A 25916-nucleotide genomic window follows, 5' to 3' on the forward strand; every position below is an offset into this window, starting at 1 on the left:
TCTCAAGGCAGCTGGGACCACAGTCACCAAGAAAACCCATTGGTGACACATTACGCGGTAAAAGTTTAAACTCCTGCCTGTCTGCAAGGTCCCCTGCTCAAGAAGGCACATGTGCAGGCCTGTCTGACGTTTACCAATGAACAGCTGGATGATTCTGTGAGTGATTGGAAGAAGGTGCTGTGGTCACATGAGACAAAAATTGAGCTCTTTGTCATTAACTCAGCTCACCGTGTTTGGAGGAAGAGAAATGCTGCCTATGACCGAAAGAACACCGTCCCTACTGTCAAGCATGGAGGTGGAAACAATGTTTTGGAGGTGTTTCTCTTCTAAAGCCACAGGACTACTTCACCGCATCAATGGGAGAATGGATGGAGCCATGTGCCATAAATTCCCGAGTGACAACCAACCTCCTTCCCTCCACCAAGACATTAAAAATGGGTCGTGGCTGGGTCTTCCAGCAAGATACTGACCCAAAACATACAGCCAAGGAGTGGCTCAAAAAGGAGCACATTAAGGTCATGGAGTGGCCTAGCCAGTCTCCAGAACTTAATCCCACAGAAAACTTATGGAGGGAGTTGAAGCTCCGAGTTGCCAAGCGACAGCCTCAAAATTGTAATGCTTTAGAGATGATCTGCAAAGAGGAGTGGACCAAAATTCTTGCTGACGTGCACAAACCTCATCATCAACTACAAAAAACGTCATCTGACTGCTGTGCTTGACAACAAGAGGTTTGCCACCAAGTATTAAGTCTTGTTTGCCAGAGAGATCAAATACTTATTTCACACTGCAAAATGCAAATTTATATAATTTATACAATGTGACTTTCTGGATTTTATTTTTGATATTCTATCTCTCAATGTTAAAATTAACCTACCCTTAAGATTATAGACTGTTCATGTCTTTGTCAGTGGGTAAACTTACAAAATCAGCAAGGGATCAAATACTTATTTCCTCCACTGTATATACAATATCCATATATCAGCCTTCATAGAGGAGGTTATGTCAGATAATGCAGGCTACATACACAGCTCTGCCCTATGTGTACAACACACATGCAGCTTTGCTACATGTGAATGACACACAGCTCTGCAGCACATAGATCTCCTGGTAGATGGCACACACAGCTCTGCAGCACATAGATCTCCTGGTAGATGGCACACACACAGCTCTGCAGCACATAGATCTCCTGGTAGATGGCACACACAGCTCTGCAGCACATAGATCTCCTGGTAGATGGCACACACAGCTCTGCAGCACATAGATCTCCTGGTAGATGGCACACACAGCTTTGCAGCACATAGATCTGGTAGATGGCACACACAGCTTTGCAGCACATAGATCTCCTGGTACATGGCACACACAGCTCTGCAGCACATAGATCTCCTGGTACATGGCACACACAGCTCTGCAGCACATAGATCTGGTACATCGTACACACAGCTCTGCAGTAGATCTCCTGGTACATCGCACACACAGCTCTGCAGTAGATCTCCCTGGTCCATGGCACGCACAGCTCTGCAGATCTCCTGGTACATGGCACACACAGCTCTGCAGCACATAGATTTCCTGGTACATGGCACACACAGCTCTGCAGTAGATCTCCTGGTACATCGCACACACAGCACTGCAGATCTCCTGGTAGATGGCACACACAGCTCTGCAGTAGATCTCCTGATACATGGCACACACAGCTCTGCAGTAGATCTCCTGATACATGGCACACACAGCTCTGCAGATCTCCTGGTAGATGGCACACACACAGCTTTGCAGCACATAGATCTCCTGGTAGATGGCACACACACCTCTGCAGCACATAGGTCTCCTGGTCCATGGCACACACAGCTCTGCAGTAGATCTCCTGGTAGATGGCACACACAGCTCTGCAGTAGATCTCCTGGTACATGGCACATACAGCTCTGCAGTAGATCTGCTAGATGGCACACACAGCTCTGCAGTAGATCTCCTGCTAGATGGCACACACAGCTCTGCAGTAGATCTCCCTGGTACATGGCACACACAGCTCTGCAGTAGATCTCCCTGGTACATGGCGCACACAGCTCTGCAGAACAAAGATCTCCTGGTAGATGGCGCACACAGCTCTGCAGCACATAGATCTCCTGGTAGATGGCGCACACACAGCTCTGCAGCACATAGATCTCCTGGTAGATGGCGCACACACAGCTCTGCAGCACATAGATCTCCTGGTAGATGCCGCACACAGCTCTGCAGCACATAGATCTCCTTGTAGATGGCGCACACACAGCTCTGCAGCACATAGATCTGGTAGATGGCACACACAGCTCTGCAGCACATAGATCTCCTGGTAGATGGCACACACACAGCTCTGCAGTAGATCTCCTGGTAGATGGCGCACACACAGCTCTGCAGCACATAGATCTGGTAGATGGCGCACACACAGCTCTGCAGCACATAGATCTCCTGGTAGATGGTGCACACACAGCTCTGCAGTAGATCTCCTGGTACATGGCACACACAGCTCTGCAATAGATCTCCTGGTACATGGCACACACAGCTCTGCAGTAGATCTCCTGGTACATGGCACACACAGCTCTGCAGTAGATCTCCTGGTACGTAGCACACTAAGTTTTGCAGCACGCCGCTACTTTACAGACACACGTGACATAAAGGAGGATCATGCACTGATCGGATTTGATTAAAGCTTCTTTATCCCCAGTAGATAACCTCGTTCTCCCGAAAAGTGACCGATCACGTGACTATGACATCATCAACATCTCTATAAGAAAAGAAGAAAAGCAGCATCCATACCAGGTGATGAAAATCCAAAACGTATCTTTATTCTGCCATGGTAAAATACAACGTTTCGGCCAGGTTGGCCTTTGTCAAGTACCAACCTGGCCGAAACGTTGTATTTTACCATGGCAGAATAAAGATACGTTTTGGATTTTCATCACCTGGTATGGATGCTGCTTTTCTTCTTTTCTTATACGTTTGTGTCCGATTGGATCCTTGGACCTTGGAGCGTGCATCCGTTGTCTGAGTGCTGATGGTTTACCCTACTATATATCATCAACATCTCTGTCCAGGCTGTCATCTAGTCACATGATCTAGCAGTACCTACGTTGTCCTGGCCGGATGGGTCATGTGACAGCCGTTGTTAAGGACAGGGGTTAACATCCGGGTATGTCTGTAACAACAACAAGAGCAGAATGTCCCGCCACTCACTCTCCTCCCAGTGGCGGCCTCCCTCCACTGTCTGTATGGCCACGCCCACTATTTTTATTGGCTGCCACTCCGCCCTAGGATGGTCGTTGTTAGAGCCCAAAGCTTAAAGGTTCGACTGTCTGTCTGTCTTTCTGACGTCACAAAGGAGAGGCGTGGCTTGGAAGCGGATTCGGGTTAGTCGCCGGACAGGTGTTGGAGGGGAGTACAGGGTGGGGGGCTCGGTCTCCCCTGTGATAATAGCCGGGAGCTGCGGAGTAATGTGCCGGTCTATTCACCCTGGGTAGAAAGACGAGCAAAATATTGGTGAGGAAGGGACGGGGGCGTTAGTGCTGGTAAATCTCACCCAGGATATCCCATCCATTCTGTGCCAACTATTACCTCTCGTGGGTATGCCCACCGGTGAGTGATCTGCTGAGTCACGTGTGGAGGTAGGTCATGACCTCTAAGTGCCTGTTCTCAAGGGGTCATTCTCCAGGTGTGGGGCATGTATTGTCTATGGGGGTAGCCGCGCTCTCTGATGGGGGGGGTAGCCGCTGCGCATGCTCTCTGATGGGGGGGGTAGCCGCTGCGCATGCTCTCTGATGGGGGGGTAGCCGCCGCGTGCTCACTTGCTCTCTGATGGGGGGGGGGTAGCCGCTGCCGCGTGTGCTCTCTGATTGGGGGGGGTAGCTGCTGCCGCGCGTGCGCTCTCTGGGGAGGTAGCTGCCGTGCGCTCTCTGATGGGGGGGGGGGGTTGGGTAGCCACCGCGCGCTCTCTGATGGGGGTAGGGTAGCCGCCGCGCGCTCTCTGATGGGGGGTAGGGTAGCCGCCGCATGTGCTCTCTGATGGGGGGGGGGGGTAGCCGCCACCGCCACGTGTGCTCTCTCTGATAAGGGGAGGGTAGCCGCTCTCTCTGATAAAATATTTCACTATATGATTATGGTTCCCAAAAGAGTAGTTATTATAATGTTTAGAATATTTTCATACAGATGATTTATTTTAGTAGCCAAGAAGAGTGAGCTACTCCGCTCCCCCCTCTAGTGCAATGAGGGGCTATTCATCCATGTATTCACCACCCTTCAAACCCCTTTTCTTGCAGATCAGGAGCGGACATGTTGCCACTTGGTGATCCATATAAGTGACTAGTCCCCATATTACAGGGTCACTCTCTGTGCAGGTGACAGGTCACATCATGATCACTCTGGTTAGCAGAAATGATCCACAGGGAGTCGGACAGAAGACAACAGAGGCAACGCGTTTCGATCTAAACTATCTTTGTCAAAGCTTTGACAAAGATCGTTTAGATCGAAACGCGTTGCCTCTTGTCGATCCGCATATACCGTAGGGAGCTTGTACACCATGTACAGTATGTTTTTTAATGGTACTAGTAAAACTAGTTACCGTATTTTTAAGGAGCTGGAACTCAACCCCCTTTTTTCTTCCATTGAATACTACATCTGTCTGCAGCGTAGTTCCGGGCACCTGCGGTGGTTACTGGTGAGCTGGCTTATGTTTGTTGTTTTTATTATGCTCTAAGGACAGACGTGTGAGTACAGCCTTAGGAAGAACCGTATTGGGGCACAGCTATGATCATTGTCCATGTGGAAGACTACGGCCCTGTACACACTGAGTATTTGGTCAGTATTTTACCTCCGTATCTGTAAGCCAAAACCAGTAGTGGGTGATAAATACAGAAGGGGTGACGGGTTTCAATTATGTTCTTCCTCTGAGGGTATGTGCAGACGATCAGTAAACGCTGCGCAAGAGAAATGACCCATGGAATGTATTGGATGTGGTGATTCCGCACTTTTCAGTGAGCACATGCGGATTTACCTGCGTTCAATAGACGAACATGCGCTGCGTCCAAAGCGCTGCCGCGTCCGGATCGTGTGCACCTGGCCTTAATACTGAGGTAAAATACTGACCAACTACTCAGCGTGTGCATGTGGCCTAAAGGCATGTGCAAACAGGTTTTTTGAATCAGTCAAAAACAGGTCTCTGAAGGAAGCGCTGCTTTTTTTTGGTAGTTTTTTTTTGTTGTTGTTTTTTTCTAAAGCGTTTCAAGTATTTTTGTGGCCTTTTGATGGGACTATCCTCAGGCGGAGTGGATTCCATCAGGAGCTGCTTCCAAGTAATGGCACGTGCATTTTTTTTGTTTTACACACCAAGGTTTTCAAACCTTGGAAGTGGAGGGGAAAACGCATTCAAAAAAGTGAACAAAGGTAAAGCAAAATGGTAAAAACCTTATCAATAATGCAGAGGAGTATTTCAAGCATTTTTTTTTCCCGAGATGGTTTTTAGAGCGCACACAAACTGCTGAAAAACATTCCCCTAGGTAGCAGCTGTCAGACCCGTATGCTGTGTACAATTCATTTGAAAAATAAGCTGAAATCTTTTCAGAAAGAAAAAGAAAACTAAAATACTGTAATAAATATACATATTATTCATAAACTTATACTTTGAGGTTTTCTTTGAATTTATGACTGCGTTCAGCCTCTGTGGGTAGGAGTCTCTCACCATGGCACATCTAGCCCACTCTTAGCTCTAAATCTGTCAGATTATGACAGCCCTCTTCAGGTCATTTAACAGATTATAATCAATCTGGGCTCTGGCTGGGCCATTCTAAAACTTTGATCTTCTTTAGGCAAAACCATTCTTCTGTTGATTTTTGGAGGAATGCTTAGGCCTGACTGCTTTTGCAAAATTGACTGATATCTGGAACGGTTTCTATTTCCCTCCGCTTTAACTAAAGCCCTAGTTCCAGCTGCTGAAAATTGTTCCCAAAGCATAATTTACGGTCACTGTCAGGTTGGTGCCATTATACTGATTATAATGATAACTGGGTGATGAAATCCATCTTGTGGTTGTTGTGTAATCTTTATTTCCAGGATGTCCCTCCTGACAGCACCATGGAGGTTGTCCTCCTTCTCCTTACAAGGACAGGAAAAACACATGAGGTTAAAAGGCCCCCCCCCACCCCACTCCCTCAGTGATTTTTTTTTTTTTTTTTTTCCCTGTCTCTGCATGGAGGGACACACAAGAAGAGAAGCGCAGCTCACCAGAGGAACGAGCCCAGGGGGATCGTGAAGTTCCTCCAATCCTTCCCCCTGTCAAGCAGCTCGGGGCTGACACTTTTCAATTCAGAGTCCCTCAGCCACAGATCAGCAAGCGGACTGGCTCCTGTGTAGAGCCGCTTCCTCCCGATAGGAGGATCTTGGCTTGGACGCCGGTCGGCAAGCCACCGCTACTTCCGGAAGTCGCGCTTCCGGTGACGTCACAGCTGGGCGCCAGGGAATAAGGTCGGCGTGCTTTCCACAGTGGAACGCGGAACTACAGCGAGACAGGCAGCAGGCTGGTTTCCTAATTCTCGCAGGGCTTGCAGCAGTACAATGGTAATGTAGTGGCTGTTCTCTGCAAGAGGTACGCTCAGCGGTGCTGTGCACAACGTGGTTCTGATCCTCTATACCCATCTTTCTTCAGGAGGATCCAGGCAAGACTTACCAGGACGGCAGGGTAAGTGCGCCGTGCGCAGCCCCGTCCAGACTAGACAGGCCCCAAGTGTTCTCCCTCTTGCACTGTGCCGGATAAGGGAACCCCAGCTACGCCCCTGCCTATACCCAAACGGTCTGGCAAAGCCTCTACAAAGTCCAGGCGATGCCCCATATGCCATGTCAAACTCCTTAACACCCATTGCATAATGCTCTGTGACACCTGTACTGCCAGAGTTGTAAGAAAAGAACAGCCATCCCTTCTGTCTGAGATGAGGTCCCTGATTCGGGAAGAGGTCCAGGCTTCTACAGTATATCCAGCCTTTCTCGTCCACAGCCTACCAGTCCAGGTGCGTGTGCTAAGAGGCCTAGGTGGGAGTTGGGAAAAGCTCAGATGAGGAAACCCAACCCCTGGGCTCAGACCAGGAGGAAGAGTGCGAAATATTAATGGAGTGTCGGGCACGGGGCAGAAGATCCGGTTTTCCTCTGAAGATTCGGACGAGCTAGTACAGGCCGTTAGAGATATGATGCAGGTGAAAGAAGTCCCAAAGCCACAGTCCAGACAGGACTTAATGTTTGGAAGCCTCAAAGAGCAAAAGCAGCGTGTGTTCCCGATAAGCGATCACATTTGTACTATGGTGTTGGAAGAATGGGAGGATGCTGAAAGGCGCTTGGTGGTGTCTCGGGACTTTAAAAGTCGTCTACCTTTTGACCCTGAAGACGGTAAAATCTGGGAGGAGATTCCGAAGATCGGTGTGCAATTCGCTAAAGTTGCCAGGAAAACATCCATCCGTTTTGAGGACTCTTCAAGTTTAAAGTATCCCATGGACAGAAAGGTGGATAATCTCCTGAAACTGACTTGGAAATCATCCGCGGCTTTGATCAGAACAAACATAGCTTCTACTTCATTTGCCAGGTCTGCTTTTATGGATGGGGCAACTGGAGGAGCATTTGACCAACTAAACCCCGAGAGGATATTATAGCCTCCCTTCCCATGATGAAATCAGCTACTGCTTTTTTGGCAGATACGTCTGCTGAAATGGTGAGATTCTCTGCTAGAAATAGCTCGCTGTCCAATGCGGCCCGTAGAGCTATTTGATTAAAATCCTGGTCTGGTGATAATGCATTCTAAGAACAAGCTGTGCTCCATTCCCTTCTCCAGGTTGAGTGTACTCTGGCTGGCATTGGACGACATTCTAGAGAAGGCTTCTGATTAAAAAGAAGGGTTTCCCGGAAGATAAGTCTAGAAAGAACCAGTCCTTTCGTAAGGCAGGCCCCTCTTGGAGACAACCAAAGTACAAGAGTCAGGGAAAGTACAGTAGAGGAACCTACAGCAGGGGGGGAAAGAGAAGGGCTTATTGTTAGGGTCAAGCTCAAGACCAGGAGGCAATGACTCCATTCTGATCAGGGGGCGACTCGGGCACTTTGCAGCAAATTGGTTCCAGATTACAAAGGATCATTGGGTTCTCAGGACCATAACGGAGGAATATGCAATAGTTTAATGCTTCAACCGAAAGTCTTATCGCGCCCACTACCATGGCAGCAGATTCTGCTATGTTAACGGACTTGAAACAGCTGGTCGGCTCAGCCGTCATTGTCCCAGTCCCCCAGGCAGAGGTGGGCAAGGGTCACTACTAGTGATGAGCGAGTATACTCGTTGCTCGGGTGATCTCCGAGTATTTGTTATTGCTCGGAGATATAGTTTTCATCGCCTCAGCAGCATGATTTACGACTGCTGGACAGGCTGAATACATGTGGGAATTTCCTAACAGGCATTCCTCACATGTATTCAACGTATCTGGAAGCCGTAAATCATGCAACTGAGGTGATAAACTATATCTCCGAGCAATAACAAATACTCGGAGATCACCCGAGCAACGAGTATACTCGCTCATCACTAGTCACTACTCCTCCCTGTTCTCCATCATAAAGCGATCAGGAGAGTCTTGCACGATAATAAATCTAAAGCCCTTAAACCTCTGGGTCAGATACAAGAGGTACCGGATGGAGTCAGTAAAATCTACAATTCACCTTATAGACAGACGCGTTAATGTGGACCCTCTACCTGAAAAACGCTTACTATCGGGTTCCTTTTCACCCAGCGTCCCAAAAATACTTGGTTTGCGGTAAAGTTGCTGAATTTAACCTGCCACTTCCAGTTTCAGTGCCTTCCGTTTGGCCTGGCTTCAGCTCCCTGAGTTTTTACCAAGGTGGTATCAGAATTAGTGGCCTACCTAAGAAACCAGGGGATCATAATAGTGCTGTACTTGGACGACTTCCTCCTGGTGGCAAGTTCGGCGGAATAACTTTGTCGACACAGAGAAGAGACCTTTTCCACGATGGAGTTCCTTGGCTGGATTATAAACAGACAGAAGTCGAGGTTGATTCCAGAGAACAGGAAGATTTTCCTTGGTGTGTTACTAGACTCCGGTTGCAGAACATACTTCTTACCAATAGAGAAACAGTGGCAGAGTCAGAGAACTTCTGAGAAGTCGTGTCTCCATCAGATCAGCAATGAAGGTGTTAGGCCTCATGACAGCTTGTATCTCCTGTGTATGTTGGGCCCAGTTCCATTCAAGAGCTCTGCAGAGGGATGTCCTGTCAGTCTGGGATCGGTGGCAATCTTCACTCGACAGAACAATGTCCTTATCCCTGGCAGTGAAAAGCTCTCTACTTTGGTGGACTCGGCCAGAAAACCTACAGGTGGGCATCCCTTAGGTTGCCTCTCCATGTGTGGTGATTACCACAGTCACCAGCAAGTGGGGATGGGGACCGCACCTGGAAGGGGGGATTCTTCAGGGCAGATGGCCATCAGAGATCTGTTCCAGGCCTTCTAATTACAGGGAGCTCTACACTGCGTGGGAGGCTCTAAGGCGGAATCAGGCACTGTTGAGAAATCAACACATCAAGATCCTCTCAGGCAATGTGACGACTGTCTCATTTCTGCGACACCAAGGGGGTCCCAGGCATCGGGCACTCCAGGATCTGGCAGAAAAAATACTTTCCTGGGCAGAGAACAGGCCTGTCAACAACAGTTCATCTCGAGGGGTCCCAAAATGTCGTGGCAGACTACCTGAGCAGACGGAAGGTCTTGCCAACAAAATGTTAACTGAACAATGAGGTGTTCCAGTACCTTTGTCATCTCTGGGGCACACCTCAGATTTGTTCGTGATCAGGAAAAATGCTAAGACGGCCAGGTTTTATTCGCTGAATCAATCGGACAATCCAGAAGCCGTCGATGTGCTGAGTCCGAGATGGGGCAGGTCCCTTTTTCTCCTTTCCTCCGATGGCGCTTTCCAGCTGTCCTCAGGAAAATACAGGAGGATCAGGCAAAGGTGCTTCTGATTGCCCCATACTGAGAAGTGGGTTTTCTCTGCTTGAAACCATAGCTCTAGAGGACCCAGTTCTGCTTCCTTAGGGGGAAGACACAATCCTTCAGGGTCCAGTCTCCCATCAAAGCCCGGAAAGGCTTCATCTTTCCAGTTGGATCCTGATGGGGACATCTTGAGCTTGGGGGTTGTCAGACCAGTTCATACCCACGAACCAGGCTAGCAGGGAGCCGGTTACTTCTGCAATATACCACAAGATCTGGAAGAGGTTCTGTTTAGAAGGTGGCAGGTCTGACTTTGTGGCAGGCAGACCTGATATCCCAAGCGTCTTAGACTTCCTTCAGGTGGGGTTTAATAAGGGACTTGGACCCAGCACCCTAGAGATCCAGATATCTGCATTAAGCACTTTAGCCACTCGTCTGTCATGAACTGGTAATTCAGTACCACAATGGACATAGAAGTCAGAGCACATACAGTGACCTGACAATAACCCAAAAACATAGAACGAGCTCTGAGACGTGGGAACTCTGCTGACCGCAATCCCTAATCCTCTCCAACACACACTAGAGGCAGCCGTGGATTGCGCTTAACGCTCCCTATGCAACTCGGCACAGCCTGAGAAACTAGCTAGCCTGAAGATAGAAAATAAGCCTACCTTGCCTCAGAGAAATACCCCAAAGGAAAAGGCAGCCCCCCACATATAATGACTGTGAGTTAAGATGAAAAGACAAACGTAGAGATGAAATAGATTTAGCAAAGTGAGGCCCGACTTTCTGAACAGAGCGAGGACAGGAAAGGTAACTTTGCGGTCAACACAAAACCCTACAAACAACCACGCAAAGGGGGCAAAAAGACCCTCCGTACCGAACTAATGGCACGGAGGTACACCCTCTGCGTCCCAGAGCTACCAGCAAGCAAGAAAAAACAAAATAAGCAAGCTGGACAGAAAAAACAGCAAACAAATAGCAAAAGCGGAACTTAGCTATGCAGAGCAGCAGGCCACAGGAACAATCCAGGAGGAAACAGGTCCAATACTAGAACATTGACTGGAGGCCAGGATCAAAGCACTAGGTGGAGTTAAATAGAGCAGCACCTAACGACTTCACCACATCACCTGAGGAAGGAAACTCAGAAGCCGCAGTACCACTCTCCACCAACGGAAGCTCACAGAGAGAATCAGCCGAAGTACCACTTGTGACCACAGTTGGGAGCTCTGCCACAGAATTCACAACACTCGTCCATGGATAATAAGGTTCATCAGAGTAATAGAGATTCCGCCCTACAACTAGGTGGTCTGTTTTTTGTTTTTTGTTTTGTTTTTTTTCCCCCCTTGGGATCTAAATTTGGTTCTTGGGTCCCTCTGCAAGGAGCCTTATGTACCAGGGGAAGAGATGCCCATCTGTACCTTTTAAAAATGGCATTTTTAGTGGCCACCACTATGGCAAAATGGGTAGGGGAAATTCATGCTCTGTCTACTTGGGACCTATATCTTCAGATTTCGGAGGATCGTATAATCCTAAAATTAGGATTTGTATCCCAAGTGGCATCCTATCAAAATTTTTAAACCAGGATTTCATTTTGCCTTCCTTCTTGCGAGAACTCTTCAAATGAGAAGGAGCAGGCCCTTCATGCGTTGGATGTCAGGCAGTGATTGAATATCTAGAGGCCACTCCATAGCTGGAGACAGGACCACTTGTTCACCCTGTTTGGGGGTAAAAATAAAGGGAAGAAGGCCTCTAAAGCCACCATTGCAAGATGGATTACTTGGTTAATTTCCTTAGCGTATCATTCAGACGGCATCAGCCCCCTCAAAGATTTAAGAGCCCACTCAACAAGAGCAGTGTCAACTTCCGGGGCTGAGAGGGCGGGGGCATCAGTCAACCAAATTTGTAAGGCCGCAACTTGGGCCAGGCTTGATACGTTTTGCAAGCATTATAAGTTAGACGTGTTATCTGGCCAACAGACTGCTTTTGGGAGAAAGGTTCTCCAGGCAGTGATCCCACCCTGAGGAGGGACTTTGGTATTCTCCATGGTGCAGTCAAGAGGGATGTCCTGGAAAATAGGTATTGGACATACTGGTAATTGTTTCTAGGAGTCTATCCTGACAGCAGGGTTGGTTCCCTCCCTGATTGTTATGTATGGATATATGGTTTAGTAAATGTGTGGAGTTGCATGAACCATGGTGTGGTGCTTGTTAAACACTGAGGGGGGTGGGGAGGATCCATTTAACCTTTTGTGTGCTTTTCCTGTCCCTGTGAGGAGGAGGAGGAGTACTACCTCCATGGTGCTGTGATTATGGACTTCTGGAAACATAATTACCGGTAGCTCTAATATATATATATATATATATATATATATATATATATATATATATATATATATATATATATATATAATTTTATTTTTATTTTTTTTCAGTTAGAGATTCCTGTGCGAGGTCTTCTTGTAGTGCTCTGCTTGCATATACATACTGATGACTTATGACAGGTCACTGATCCCTCACTGACCTGCCCCTTAGTTTACATAATATAAATAATATTGTTGGCTTAGAAAAAAAATTACATGGCGCGAAATGGCGGCTGCGCCTGTATAGTATCGTGCAACTCTTACTGATTGTATTTGCGCAGTAGAATCTCAGTAAGAGTTCCATGCTACTGCACAGGCGACCTGTCATAAGCCATACAGATGACTAGGTAATCAGAGCACCACATGAAGACACCCCTGTCTACACAGGCTGTCCCGCAGCACGAGAATCTCATGAACTGAAAATAAAGATTAAACAGCCACAAGACTGATTTTACGTTCCCTTTTAAATGTGATTGGCTATTTCTGAACACAACCATATTCCCCCCAAGTATAAGAGGATGTCCACATTTATGTAACCATATTTTATCTTCCACCTCCTAAAACTGTTTTAGCAGTGCCCTGTGTCTGCAGAGCCCAGCACTGCACTTGCCACAGTAAGTGTATGCAGGGATGGGGTCCTCAGGTGGATAATTTAGGGGGTCCTTCTTTTGACATCTCTCTCCCTCTCGTTCCAGGAAGACAAGTCTACCCCCCAGACCACTATTAGGAAAAAGTGCGCCATTTGTAATATAAAGCTACCCTCACTAAGGGATAAAAAGCTCTGCCAGTCATGTATCGACAAAGTAATCAGACAGAGCAACCCTCCCTTTTGGAAGAGATTCTCACTGGTCAAGCAAGAGGTGCAGTCCTCCTTGGCGGCTTTTACCCCTCCTTCCCTACCACCCCCTTCTCCAGGGAAGAAAAGGGAAATACAGGTTGAAGTCTGAGTTTGAATCAGACCTATCCTACACATCGTCCTCTGCTAAATAGGAGGAACCTGTTTCACCGAAAGCCTCTGAATCCAGGAAATATCTTTTTTCCTCTGACCGTTTTGAGGAGCTGGTATCTGCAGTATGCAGTACTATGGGATGGAACACAAATCCGAGCCTCAGACCATTCAGGTTCAGATGTTTGGTGGGCTAAAAACGGGGAAACGTGTAGGGTTCCCGTTGCATGCTAATATACTTGACATGATTTTCTCAAGAGTGGGAACTGCCGGAGCAACGCCTCAGCACGCCTTCAGAGATTAAAGAGATTCCCCCTGGAATGTGATTCTTTTAGATGGGACATTCCCAAAGTTGATGTTCACGTACCAAGGGTTGCGAAAAGAACCGCACTCCCATTTGAAGATTCTTCGCAATTGAAGGATCCAATGGACAGAAAAATTGAGTCTCTTGAAGTCCTGGGAGTTATTTACATTTGCCTTAAAGGCTAACATTGCTTCCAACTGCGTAGCTAGAGCCCTCTCCTGCTGGTTAGAGGAACTTGAAACCCACATATTCCAGGGTACCTCCTATCCTTCTCAAGGTTACTGGGTTTTTAGCAGATGCCTCAATGGAATTAATCAGAGTTGCCACCAGGTCACTTGTGCAATCCAACTCGGCTAGGAGAGCTCTTTGGCTCAAGAAGTGTTCTGGCGACATCACCTCCAAAGCCAAATTATGTGCCATACCCTTTAAAGAGGAATATGTCTTTGGGCCTTCCCTAGGCAAGATTCTAGAAAAGGCCACCGATAAGAAAAAAGCCCTCCCGGAACAAAAACTCTAAAAAATGGGTTTTTTTTTTTCGTGGGGGAAGAATATTCTCGTCCTCCAGCAACAGCAGTCCCAACAGGAGAAACTGACTCTGACCCGGGGGGGGGGGGGGGACTCAAGAAGATGCATATATCAGTGGCAGATCATCACCAGTTGTCACTGGGTCCTCCGATATCATCAAGGAGGGCCTATTGATAGAGTTCATCTCCTCCCTCCCAACCCCAAGAGATCAAACAGCACTGCTAGTAGGTCTCAGACCTTGTAAGATCAAATGTGATCTCCCAGGTTCCAGAGTCAGAATGGGGTCTGGGCCACTACTCTCGACTGTTTCTGGTAGCCAAAACCTCAGATGAGGCTCGTATCATTATAAATCTGAAGGGACTGAACCAACATGTAACAAGATGGAATCCGTAAGATCAGCCATTCCTTTGATCGGGCCTCACTTCATGTCGACCGTCGACTTGAAAGATGCCTACTTCCATATTCCAATCCACCTGAGACACAGAAAATGTCAGGTTAGCGGTACAGGGAGGTCATCAGGTGGAGCACTATCAGTTCAACGTCCTTCTGTTTGGCATCTCCTCAGCTCCAAGAATCTTGTCCAAGGTAATGGCAGAAGCAGTGTCCTTTATCCGGAGTCAAGGCATCTGTATAGTGCCTTACCTGGACGACTTGCTGTTAGTAGCCTCCACCAAGATGACCCTGGAGTCTCGTATCAAAGTCTCTCAATATATTAAGATCTCTGGGGTGGATCCCGAACCTGAAAGTCTCAGATACAGCCCTCCAAACCAGAAAATTCCTGGGAGTACTCATGAACTCTGCAAAACAGATGTCATTCCTTCCAGAAGACCACCGTCTGACCTTAATAACAAAGGTCAAGTGGTTCAGAGACATGAGGTCCCCTACACTCCGAGAAAGCATGTCGGTCTTGGGCTCCATGACAGCCTGCATCCAATCAGTAGCCTGGGCTCAGGCCAACTCCAGAGTCCTTCAAGCTTATATTTTAGGGAAGTGGAACGGCCATCCTAGTACTCTAAACAGAAGGCTACACACGCCGGGTCGAGTAAGAGCCTCCCTGGCATGGTGGATAAATTCCAGAATCCTCCACAGAGGTGTGAGCTGGACTCTGGTCCCGCTAACTACAATTGCATCAGATGCCAGCAGGAGGGGCTGGGGAGCCATGATAAGCAATATCCCGTTCCAATGACTCTGGAACCAGACAACGAGCGGGAAGTTGTCCAGTTTCAGAGATTTAAAAGCTATAGATGAAGCCCTTCTGGCAGCAGGTTGCCAGATTGCTGGACAGCACATCCAAATATATTTGGACAACATGACTGCAGTTGCTCATATCAAGCATCAAGGCAGTACAAGGTTCAACAACATAAAAAGTATTTCCACTCGAATATTCTGCTGGGCTGAAAAACGCCTACTGTCGCTGACAGCAGTCCACTTGAAAGGCTCTTCCAACACCCACGCAGACTGTCGCCAAGACATCCAGCTGGGGGAATGGAGATTAAACAGTCGGAGCTTCAAAATACTGGTAGACAGGTGGGGCCTTCACTTAGCCTATGCATTCCCACCAATTCCGATCTTGGCAAAGGTTTTACGGAAAATCCGAGAACGGACCCCAACTATCTTGGTAGCCTTGTTATGGCCAAGAAGTTGGTTCAACCTGATCATCGATCTGCAGGTGGATGGCCCGGTCCAGTTTCCAGTACAAAATGACCTCCTCTTACAGGGGCCCATTCATCACTTGGATCCTCAGAAGTGGAACCTAGCGGCATGGTTACTAAGGCCCAGGTACTGAGAGCCAAAGGGTTATCGGACCCAGTAATTGCTCCTCTATAAAGGTCCAGAAAGAAAGTAACCAATGCTATCTACAATAAGGTCTGGAAGAAATTTTTTCATCCTTCTGCCTCCCTAACCTACCGAATCCTCTAACCCCAAATATGTCACAAATCCTAGATTTTCTACAAAAGGGCTTAGAGATCAGCCTTAGGCCTAGCACCCTAAAGGTCCAGGTCTCTGCTCTCAGTTCTAGCAGGTCATCGCTGGATCAAGAGGTTCGACATCGGCTCTCAGAATGAACCCTAAGAGACAGTTGGTGGTTCCCTCATGGGATCTTAACTTAGTGTTACAAGGGCTCACAGGTCCTCCATTTGAACCTTTGTCTTCCTGTTCTCCTCAAAACCTTGCTTACAAAACTGTTTTCTTGGTGGCTATAACCACGGCTAGAAGGGTAGGAGAACTGGGAGCCCTAGTTGTCAATTAGAGACAATTCCATAGTCCTTCGTCTCGACAGTTTTCTTCTAAAAGTAGTCTCTGAATTTCACCGTTCCCAGGAAATTGTCCTACCATCTTTTTGCCAAAATCCAGCAAACTCTGAGGAAAAATTCCACACGCTCAATGTTCGACGTATTGTTCTACATTACTTAGAGCAAATCAGCTCTTGTAGAATTGATCAGAATCTGTTTGTCCATCTGTCTGGTCAAAATAAGGGGAAAAAGGTGGCAAAAAGCACTCTCTATTTGGATTAAAAGAGCTATAGCAGAAGCATATCTCTTTAAAAAAAAAATCACCCCCAGTGGGGTCAAGGCCCACTTAACCAGGTCCACATCAGTCTCCTGGGCAGAAAGAGCAGGTGTATCTGCAGATCAGATCTGAAGGGCGGCGACATGGTCTTCACTACATACATTCTCCAAGCATTATAGACTGGATGTACTGTCCAATAAAGATCTAATCTTTGGCCGGAAAGTACACCAGGCCGTTGTCCCACCCTAGCGCCAAATTGGTTAGTATTCCTCCATATGCCGTCATGGAAGGTGACTGAAGAAAATAGAATTAGACTCACTGGTAACTCTGTTTCTAGGCACCTTCCACGAAAGCGCTAATTCCCTCCCTATATTCCTGGATAAAAAAAAAAATCTGGGATTCAGAAGGTAAACCGGTGCTATGGTTTTTGGTTATAACTCACTGGCAAGTGGGAGGGCCTTTTAACCTCGCTTTCCTGTCTTCCCCTCCCCCCCCCCCCCCCATCAGGGCAACGAGGCAACCTCCGTGTGCCGTCGTGGAAGGTTCCTAGAAAGAGTTACCGGTAAGTCTAATTCTATTTTTTTTTTTTTCTCCCAAAGTTGGGGGGAAAATGGGGGGTGCGTCTTACAAAGCGTACATGCCTTACCGATACTATGGGTGTAGGCCGCAGGCTGGGATGAGGGGGTGTCTCCGGGTGACCAGCATTTACTGCCCGGTGCTGCGTGGGTGTCCAGCGCTGCCAGGGGCTCTGCTGACATTTTGCAACATTCCAGAGCCCCGGTAATTCCACGGCTGCATGTGTGGTGGACTCTGAAAATATGGCCGCCACCGGGGGGTGGCACATGCGCAGATGTGATCTCAGGACCAAGATCTCGAGATGAGATTTCAGTGCTGAGATCACATCTCTTGAGATCTTGGTCCCAAGATCACCATCTACGGGGTGAGGGATAATAATTTTTTTTTTCTGTCGAAGGCCATTTGGATATTTATACTATCCTTTGGGGTCCATACAAACTCCGCCCACATCCTCACTCTGGCACTGGTTTAAGGATGTAATCTTTCATTGCATGTCCTTCAATGTTCAGTAGTGAACACAGCGTGTGTGTGCGTGCTAACAGAGCAAGAAGAAATTAATGAGCTTGTGGCAATCAAAATGCATCTCCCTGCCCAAGAATGCAGTACCTCAGAATCTGCTTCGGGGGCCTGATAAAAGGTAATCTAGGGCCGTAAATGTCCCTGGGGCATGAGGTTCCCCACCCCTGCCCTAAATGTACAGGGCCCACAGAGCGGCCACCTGAACGATCATGATGTAGCAGGCAATCCTTGGGTAGCAAGGTTCATTAGAGCCTCTGCAAGATCTAGGCCCATTACCAGCCAGAAATTGCCACCATGGGATTTACATTTGGTCTTATCTGCCCTAACTGGTCCCGCCCTTGAACCCTTAGATTCTGCCTCACTCAAGGTTCTGTCCTTTAAAACTGACTTTTTAGTGGCTCTAACATCATCCCGTAGAGTGAACGACATTCAGGCTCTATCTGCAGGCCCTCCCTTCACGAAGATCTTGGAGGACAGAATTATTTTAAAACCTGACCCTGCTCACTTGCCAAAGGTAGCATCTTGGTTCCATGGGTACCAAGAAATAGTCCTTCCTTTAGGTCCAACCCCAAAATTGCAAGAAAAGAGAAATTCCACTCACTAGACGTAAAAAGGTGTTGGGTACTGAACCAAACGTCCACCCAGGGGTGTAGGAAGGATGGGTCTTTGTTTGCTTTCAGGTGCTTAGGAAGGGACTCATGGCCTCCAAAAGTACCTTGGCAAGATGGATGAGATGCGATCTCGTTGGCCTACTCATCTAGTGAGAATGTCACCCTGGAGGGTGTGAGAGCTCATTCCACGAGAACAGTGGCAACCTCCTGGGCAGAAAGGTCAGAGGTATCAATAAAACAGATCTGTAAGGCTGCCACTTGGTCATCACCATCTACCTTTTTATAATCCTATCGGCTGAACCTAGCCTCTTCTGATCTAACCACCCTTTTGGGAGAAGGGTTCTACATGCTGTGGTCTCTCCCTAAGATACAATCCTCTAAAATTCTTTCCATGGTGCTGTCATGGGTGAAGGAGAAAGACGTAGTTACTTACCAGTAACGGGATTTCTCAGAGCCCATGACTGAACCCGTATATTCCCTCCCGTCACGTGTCATGAGCACACTTTCATTGTTTGTGGTGTGATTTATGTATAGACACTGAGTGTTGCTTGTAAGTATTATGATAAAAACGTTTAATCTTTGGCAATAATCTGGAGGTGTGGTTGGACTAAAATGCACAAGGCCATATTGTCCTGCAGTGATCATCTCCTGCTGATAAAACACTAATTTGTATTGAAACAGTAAAACACAGCACAGTAAATGACACCTGCCTGGAATCAGGGTCTCGGCCCTTACATGTTACTGCACTCAGATTACATGTCAAAATCTGCTAACAGATTTCCTTTATAGAGCTGCTGTAGTCTGATAGTCTTACTTTTCATGTGCCCAAACAGGTCCTGCAAGCAAGACGTTTAAGCCTTGGAGCACAAGTTTACAAAACAGATCACTGCGGCTAACAGGTGGCAGCATCAGAACTTCCAAATATTATTCTCTGTTCACACATGAGACCTGATAAATCCTATTAAAGTCAATAGGAAATAATATTATGTCACCTAGTCCTAGAATTGGCATAAAATCCCAATCTCTTGCATTATCTATTCTGTGTTCAATTCTTGTGCCCGTGTTAGAATGGAGAGGTAAAGCCTTAAAATAGATGGGGGGGGGGGGGAATGTCTATTTCCGTCAAATCAGCCGAGATTGCTGACGGAGGCTCCAACAGTGGTGTGATAGCAGGAATCGTAGCTCCGTATCTCATGATAGTAGTATATGTAGTGGTGATCACTGACTTTAAATGAAGGGAAAAAAAAACCAAAGCTACCAATGTTCCGAATTTCAGCTCACATACAGTACTTGTAATATCCTGATATCAGCTGTGGAGTTGCCTCATTTCTAACCTTCTTCTTACTTTGTCTGCAGGTTGCCCTATTTTAAAAATGGAACAAGATCACACCCAATGTGTCTGCGGTCCGGAGGTTTTCTCATTTTAGTAGTTCTCGTTGCTGTGGGTTTTTTTTTTTTTTGTTTTCTGTTTTTTTTTTTTTTATCCTATGCAATGTCCAACAAAAAAGAACCCCCATTTTTTAATGAAGATAATATTGGGTCCTTCCACTACAAACTACCGTTCTATGAGACCATGGAGCTCTTCATTGAAACTCTTACAGGAACTTCCTTTGAACTTCGGGTGTCGCCATTTGAAACCATCGTCTGCGTAAAAGCCAAAATTCAGAGGCTCGAAGGTATCGATTGTGCAAAACTGTTACCATTTGACTTGAATTATGTTTGATATTAATGCCCCCTCCTCCCCTGCGTAAATGTAAGATAATGAAGAAAATGTCACTTCCTATAGAGTAGTAGACTGCTTTCAGGGTTTTTCAGGCTGAACGTAGATAAAAACCCATCGAATTCAACCTATAACCTAACATGTTGGCCAGAGGAAGTCAAAAACGCCATAGGACAGAGGCGAACTGCCTGAAATCAAGGGAAAAATTAATTTCCGACTCAACATAGTGATCTGATTAGCTCCCTGGATCAGTGACCCATCACTGAATTTAGTGCTCAGAATGTCACACACATCCAGGGCCTCCTTGTACACGTGTTTTTTTTTTTTTTTTTTTGTTTGTACCATATCACATTTGAAGTGACTGTTCTCTTCTGTCATATAGGCCCCTAAAAGTGACACCATTCTAAAAAGAAGAAAAAAAAAATGCACCCCTCAATGTACTAAAAACCATTCAAGAAGTTTAACCCTTCAGATGCTTCACAAAAATTAAAGCAATGTAGGGGAAAAAACGTAATGCTTTCTTTTTCCCCCACAAATGTTGCCTTAGACCCAAATTTAGCAGTTTCACAGGGGTAACAGCTGAACAACTTGTTCTATAATGTCTCCTAAGTACGCCGATACCCCATATGTGGTGGAAAACTGTTTGGGTGAACGGCTTGGAAGGGAAGGCGCGCCATTTGACTTTTGGAGTTCAAAATTTGCTGCAATAGATAGTGGACGCCATGTCATGTTTGCAGAGCCCCCTCATGTGCCTAAACAGTAGAAACCCCACTGCCCCTGCCCACAAGTGACCCCATTTTAGAAACTACACCACTGAAGGAATTTATCTGATGTGTGATGAGCACCTTGAAGCCACACATGCCTTATAGCATTTTATAACATTGAGCCATGAAAATAATCTACATTTGTCCTGCAAACCTGTTGCTCTTGCCCCACTTTTTTTTTTTTTTTTTTTTTAAGATATTAGTCTTTATTTTGAGCCACTGTAACTAGAGTGAGAACTGCAAGATTTCACGATTATATTTTAAAAATAGACATGGAGCATTCTACACCAGAAAAAATAAAAATATTTTTTTTGTATTAAACTTTTAACAAGTCCTTTTCTGATAAAGAAAAAAAATCTGTGTGTTCTCTCTGGTTGCATCCGACCGCTGTACATGACAACCATGTTGCCTTGATCTCGTTCTAGGCATTCCCATTGCACAACAACATTTAATTTGGAATAACACGGAATTGGAGGATGAGTTTTGCTTGACTGACTACAAGTGAGTATTTGAATTTTGTGTGCATTTTTTTTTTTTTTTTTTTAACATTCTTTAAACTATTTACCAATCATAATGCTTTGTAAATTTATTATTTATTATTATTATTATTATTATTGTTTCCCCCTTCCTCCAGCATCTCAGAAGGTTGCACTCTGAAGTTGGTGTTGGCTATGAGAGGAGGTCCAATTAACACACGGCGAGGTATGTACAGATTAAAAATGTCCATTGTGGATCATCCCTTATCACCTATCCACAAGATGGTTGCTAGCTGTTTGCTAGCTGGGCCACCACAGTTACTAGAACTGGGCTTCTGAACCCCCTGTTCCTAATCACTAGATGACCACAGTGAGACGGTGCTTGAATATGGTCGTGCATGTCTTCTACAGCTCTAGTTAATATCAGTGGAGCTAATGGACACACAGCTGGACTGTGGATCACCTTTTACTTTTTTTAAATCCTCCTCTTTGCAGCCCTATAGCGATGAGCATACTCTTCTAGTCATCACTGGGGTCCCAGTTGTCAGACATTAAGGAGGTTGTGCCATATATTTTATCTTTTTAAATCAAGCAAAAATTCTGCATGGTTATAAAAATACTTGCATTTTCTCATAAGGGCTTTGCCATATAAGATGAGTAATGCTGCCTGCCATGTGGCTCTTGTATCTGATATTGGGTGGCTGAGCATGCGCGGTCTAGCTTCATTCTGTAGCTGCATCCTGGCTGGCAGTCTCCTAGTGCAGTAAAGTCAGCGATATTATGTACCGTGCCTAATGGAACAAAATGTGTAATTTTACTGCTACGTGCAACTACTGTGACTTTGCATTGTCTTCTGACTCCCTAGCTACACGCAGCAGTAAAATTTGATTCCTCGGTCCCGACAGGCTCTGTATATACTATCCTAGGCTTATTACTGGATTAAAAAAAATATTGACTGGTCATACTTGGCCAGCTAAGATCAGTTGCATACAAAGAGCCTTAAAGGGTTATTCTCCTCCCAATATGTAGTAGATGTAATAATATTAGTAAATTACTCCAATTAGAAATGTAGTATAGTTTTTCTGACTCGCTGTGTCTTTCCTCATGTGCACAACCTAAGTTGACTAGTTGTCGTAACCATGGATATCTACCTGTCGCTATATCAGTTGACTTAACCATGGATACCTAAAGTCTTGCAACACCCTGCACGTAAGGAAAGGGACCTGGCAAATCAGAAACTGTACTAAATTTCTAGATGGAGGACATTATTTGATTATTTTATTTGCACCATTTTTATGATAAAACAAAAATTATGACCATGTATGTGTTTGTTTTTTTTTTTTTTGTTTTTGTTTTTTTAAGTTTTCACTTAGTTTTCCACTTCTATTTTCGACATACACCTCTTCTTCTGTGGATTAAAGTAGATGTAAGTTTTTCTTTAGCAGTTGGAGGATGTCATTGGCCACTGTGACCCAATTCTCAAGTTTTCTAGAACAATTTTGCACACACGTTTAATAACAAAATACTCACATGTAAAGCGCCATGGAATAAATGGCGCTATAACAATTAATAATAATAAAATACCCGAATTCCTTCTTGGAGAGGATGTGAAAACAATGGCAATACATTGGGAAGAGGGTGTTCCTCAACAGGAAGCCATGGTGAATATCCTGCCTCCTTTCCCAATGAAATAAATGATTTGTATATTGATCAATGGGGAAAATCAAGGTCAGGCTCACACCGGTGCTTCTGTGTAAATGGCCAAAGCATGATTCATCAGTCTTCATTGAAAATCCTATAGTGGCTCCAATGAGCTGATGTCACATTTTTGGAGTCTTCCCCACATGAGAGCCAACAAGATGACTTCATCCTGCCCTGTTATTATTGTATTTGTTTGCTGTGTTCAGTGCCGCTGGATGACTCCGTCCGAGAGATAGCAGAGTTCATGGACCCCGTCCGGGAGGAGTTGTGGGAAAAGACCCCTACAAATAAGCAGGTTACATTTTTGGTATACCGTGAAGGAGATCAACTGAATTTCTTCCGTGTGGTCGATAGAGGGGATGGTACCCTGACACCGTTATCGGAATCGCTCAGGTAAACCCCACTTTCTTTGCATTAAAAATATGAAAAAATATATATTTTTAAAGCCAGGGCAAACTGTAATAAGTACATTGTGTACAATACAGGGAATCTGGATAGTAAAAAAAAAAGAAAAACACAGAAAAAGGTCACCATAATGTAGTAAGACCATCTAGTGGGCCAATAGGTAAATGATCGAGTTATTTTAGAAGGTACTATTCATACAGTATTGCAAAAAACAAAATTACAACTGTTGTGCGTATCCAAAAATGGCACCAATAAAAACTATAACAAAATGCATGCTCTCATAACGGCTCTGTAGACAAAACAAAAATTATGGCTCTCGGAACATGATGCAAAAAAGTATTTTAAAGTGGCTTTCATGTGCAAAAGTAGTAAAATTTGCTGGGTATCGATGTAATCCTATGCACCCAAACTATAAAACAATGTCATTATTTAGGCCACATAATGAACGCAGGTGTTAAAAAAAACAAATCACGAAAAGCACTAACAGAATTGCTGTTTCTTGCTTATCCAGGCTCAGATAAAGCATAAAAAGTTATTAAAAAAGTAGTCACATGTCTATATATTGGCAAACTCCAGGCTCTCAATATTTGTATACCATTATTTACTACATGTTTGGAGGAAGAAGGTTGAGTACAACCCCATGAACACTGTCCCAACAGTGAAGCCTGGTGGGGGAGGGGGAAGTCCTACTTTAGGTGTGCTTTTCTGAAAACTGTACAGGACGACTGCACCATATTGAAGGGAGGATGGAAGGGGCCATGTATTGCTAGATTTTGGCCAATAACCTCCTTCCCTCAGTAAGAGCAATGAAGATGGGTCGTGGCTGGGTTTTCCAGCATGACAATGACCAGAAACACACAGCCAGGGCAACTAAGGCGTGGCCTAGCGAGTCTCCAGATCTGAACCGAAGGGCTCCTTTTCACTTGCGAGAAACACGTGTGAGTCTCGCATGTTAAAACCAAGCTCTGGCGCTGGCACTCCTGAACAGAGCGTGCAGCCGCACAGCAATACATGGAGCTGCACGCTCCACTCCCAAGTGCCGGCGCCAGAGCTTGGTTTTAACATGCAAGACTCGGACGTGTTTCTCGCAAGTGAAAAGGAGCCCTAATAGAAAATCTTTGGAGGGAGCAGAAACTCAATGTTTCCCAGTGACAGCCCTGAAACCTGGAATATCTGTATGGAGGAGTGGGACAAAATCCCTGCTGCAGTGTGTGCAAACTTGGGCAAAAACTACAGGAAACGTCTGACCTCTAATTGCAAGCAAAGGTTTCTGTACGAAATATTAAGTTCGTTTTTATATTGTATCAAATGCTTATTTCATGCATTAAAATGCTAATTAAAAATTATACTTTTTTTTTTTTTTCCACTCTAGTACAAACAAAACTTAAAGGGAAGGTGCCATCAAAAAAAATTTTTTTTCAGAAATTGTAAAAATGTAAAGAATTAATGATTACATTTTATTAAAAAATATTATCATTTGTTTATAATTTAGTAAAATATGAAAAATAATTTGAAAAGTTTTGGAATTTCCACTTTTCAACACTAGGGGGAGCAGCTGCTGAAATTTCAGAAAAACCTAGTGTACAACTAGCTCACATTACTGCACTGCAGTAATTATGGGCGGAGTCTGCTGACGTGTGTGATGTCTCCTCTCCTCTCCTTCTGGGTGTTTGCTAAGGGATTAGAGAGGATGATATTCAGGAACCCAGTGAGCAGCCATTTTGTTGGTGACTGCAGAGTATGGCTGCCGTCACACTATCAGTATTTGGTCAGTATTTTACATCAGTATTTGTAGCCAAAACCAGGAGTGGAACAAATAGAGGAAAAGTATAATAGAAACATATGCACCACTTCTGCATTTATCACCCACTCCTGGTTTTGGCTACAAATACTGAGGTAAAATACTGACCAAATAATGATAGTGTGAAGGCAGCCTTATACTGACAAGTAGACAGTCACCAAGGATGGCAGGCAGCAAGGATTCTGGGAGATATGTGATGGAGGGAGCAGGGTGACAGCAGCACAGAGTATTTCAGGAGAGCAGTGTGCTGGTCTATGGGGGCCCCCTGTTTGGTGCGCGGAGCAGCCAGGGATTGTACATAGAGCGCTGTCTTTTATACACATGGATGGACCGTCTGCTTCACAGAAATCCAGGAAACATTTCTGCGGATTGATGGCCTGGTCTGATCCAGACTTTGCATGCAGACCCCATTCCCCTCCTCAGATCCTGTCTTCTCCATCCTGTCCTGGCAATGTGTGAAAGCGAGGCGACAGGCGAAGTACGGGGTGACGCTGGGAAGGAAATGTAGCCATATAGTAACGATAAAAATGAGACCCCTCTCTTCAGCTGCCTCACCAGCCCTGACTGCACCTAACTGGAGGTCATGCTTTACCCTCTATTACCCCAGACCCGCGTGCAGGTGCTCCGCCAGAACCACCATAGAATGGGTCCGCTTTCTGAAGATAATACTGCCATAGTGTTCTCGCATAATACCGCCATATAGATCACAC

At 45.7% G+C, this 25916-nt stretch overlaps 1 protein-coding gene across 3 annotated transcripts in view; it reads left to right on the top strand.

Moving 5' to 3' along the window:
• The first annotated feature begins 3319 nt into the window (after positions 1 to 3319).
• ZFAND4 (zinc finger AN1-type containing 4) overlaps positions 3320 to 25916 on the top strand; it is a 44298-nt gene continuing 21701 nt past the window's right edge. Inside the window, exons 1-5 of one of the 3 annotated variants that reach the window (XM_069753352.1) lie at positions 3320 to 3377; positions 19696 to 20015; positions 21249 to 21324; positions 21458 to 21525; positions 23207 to 23393. In XM_069753352.1, the coding sequence (XP_069609453.1) occupies positions 19733 to 20015; positions 21249 to 21324; positions 21458 to 21525; positions 23207 to 23393 (614 nt within the window). In that variant the 5' untranslated portion in view covers positions 3320 to 3377; positions 19696 to 19732. Of the gene's footprint in view, positions 3633 to 19695; positions 20016 to 21248; positions 21325 to 21457; positions 21526 to 23206; positions 23394 to 25916 lie in introns of all 3 variants that reach the window. The other 2 variants (XM_069753353.1, XM_069753354.1) reach the window with 2 other exon arrangements.

Source organism: Ranitomeya imitator, chromosome 2, assembly GCF_032444005.1.
Source record: "Ranitomeya imitator isolate aRanImi1 chromosome 2, aRanImi1.pri, whole genome shotgun sequence".
Taxonomy (NCBI): Eukaryota; Metazoa; Chordata; class Amphibia; order Anura; family Dendrobatidae; genus Ranitomeya; species Ranitomeya imitator.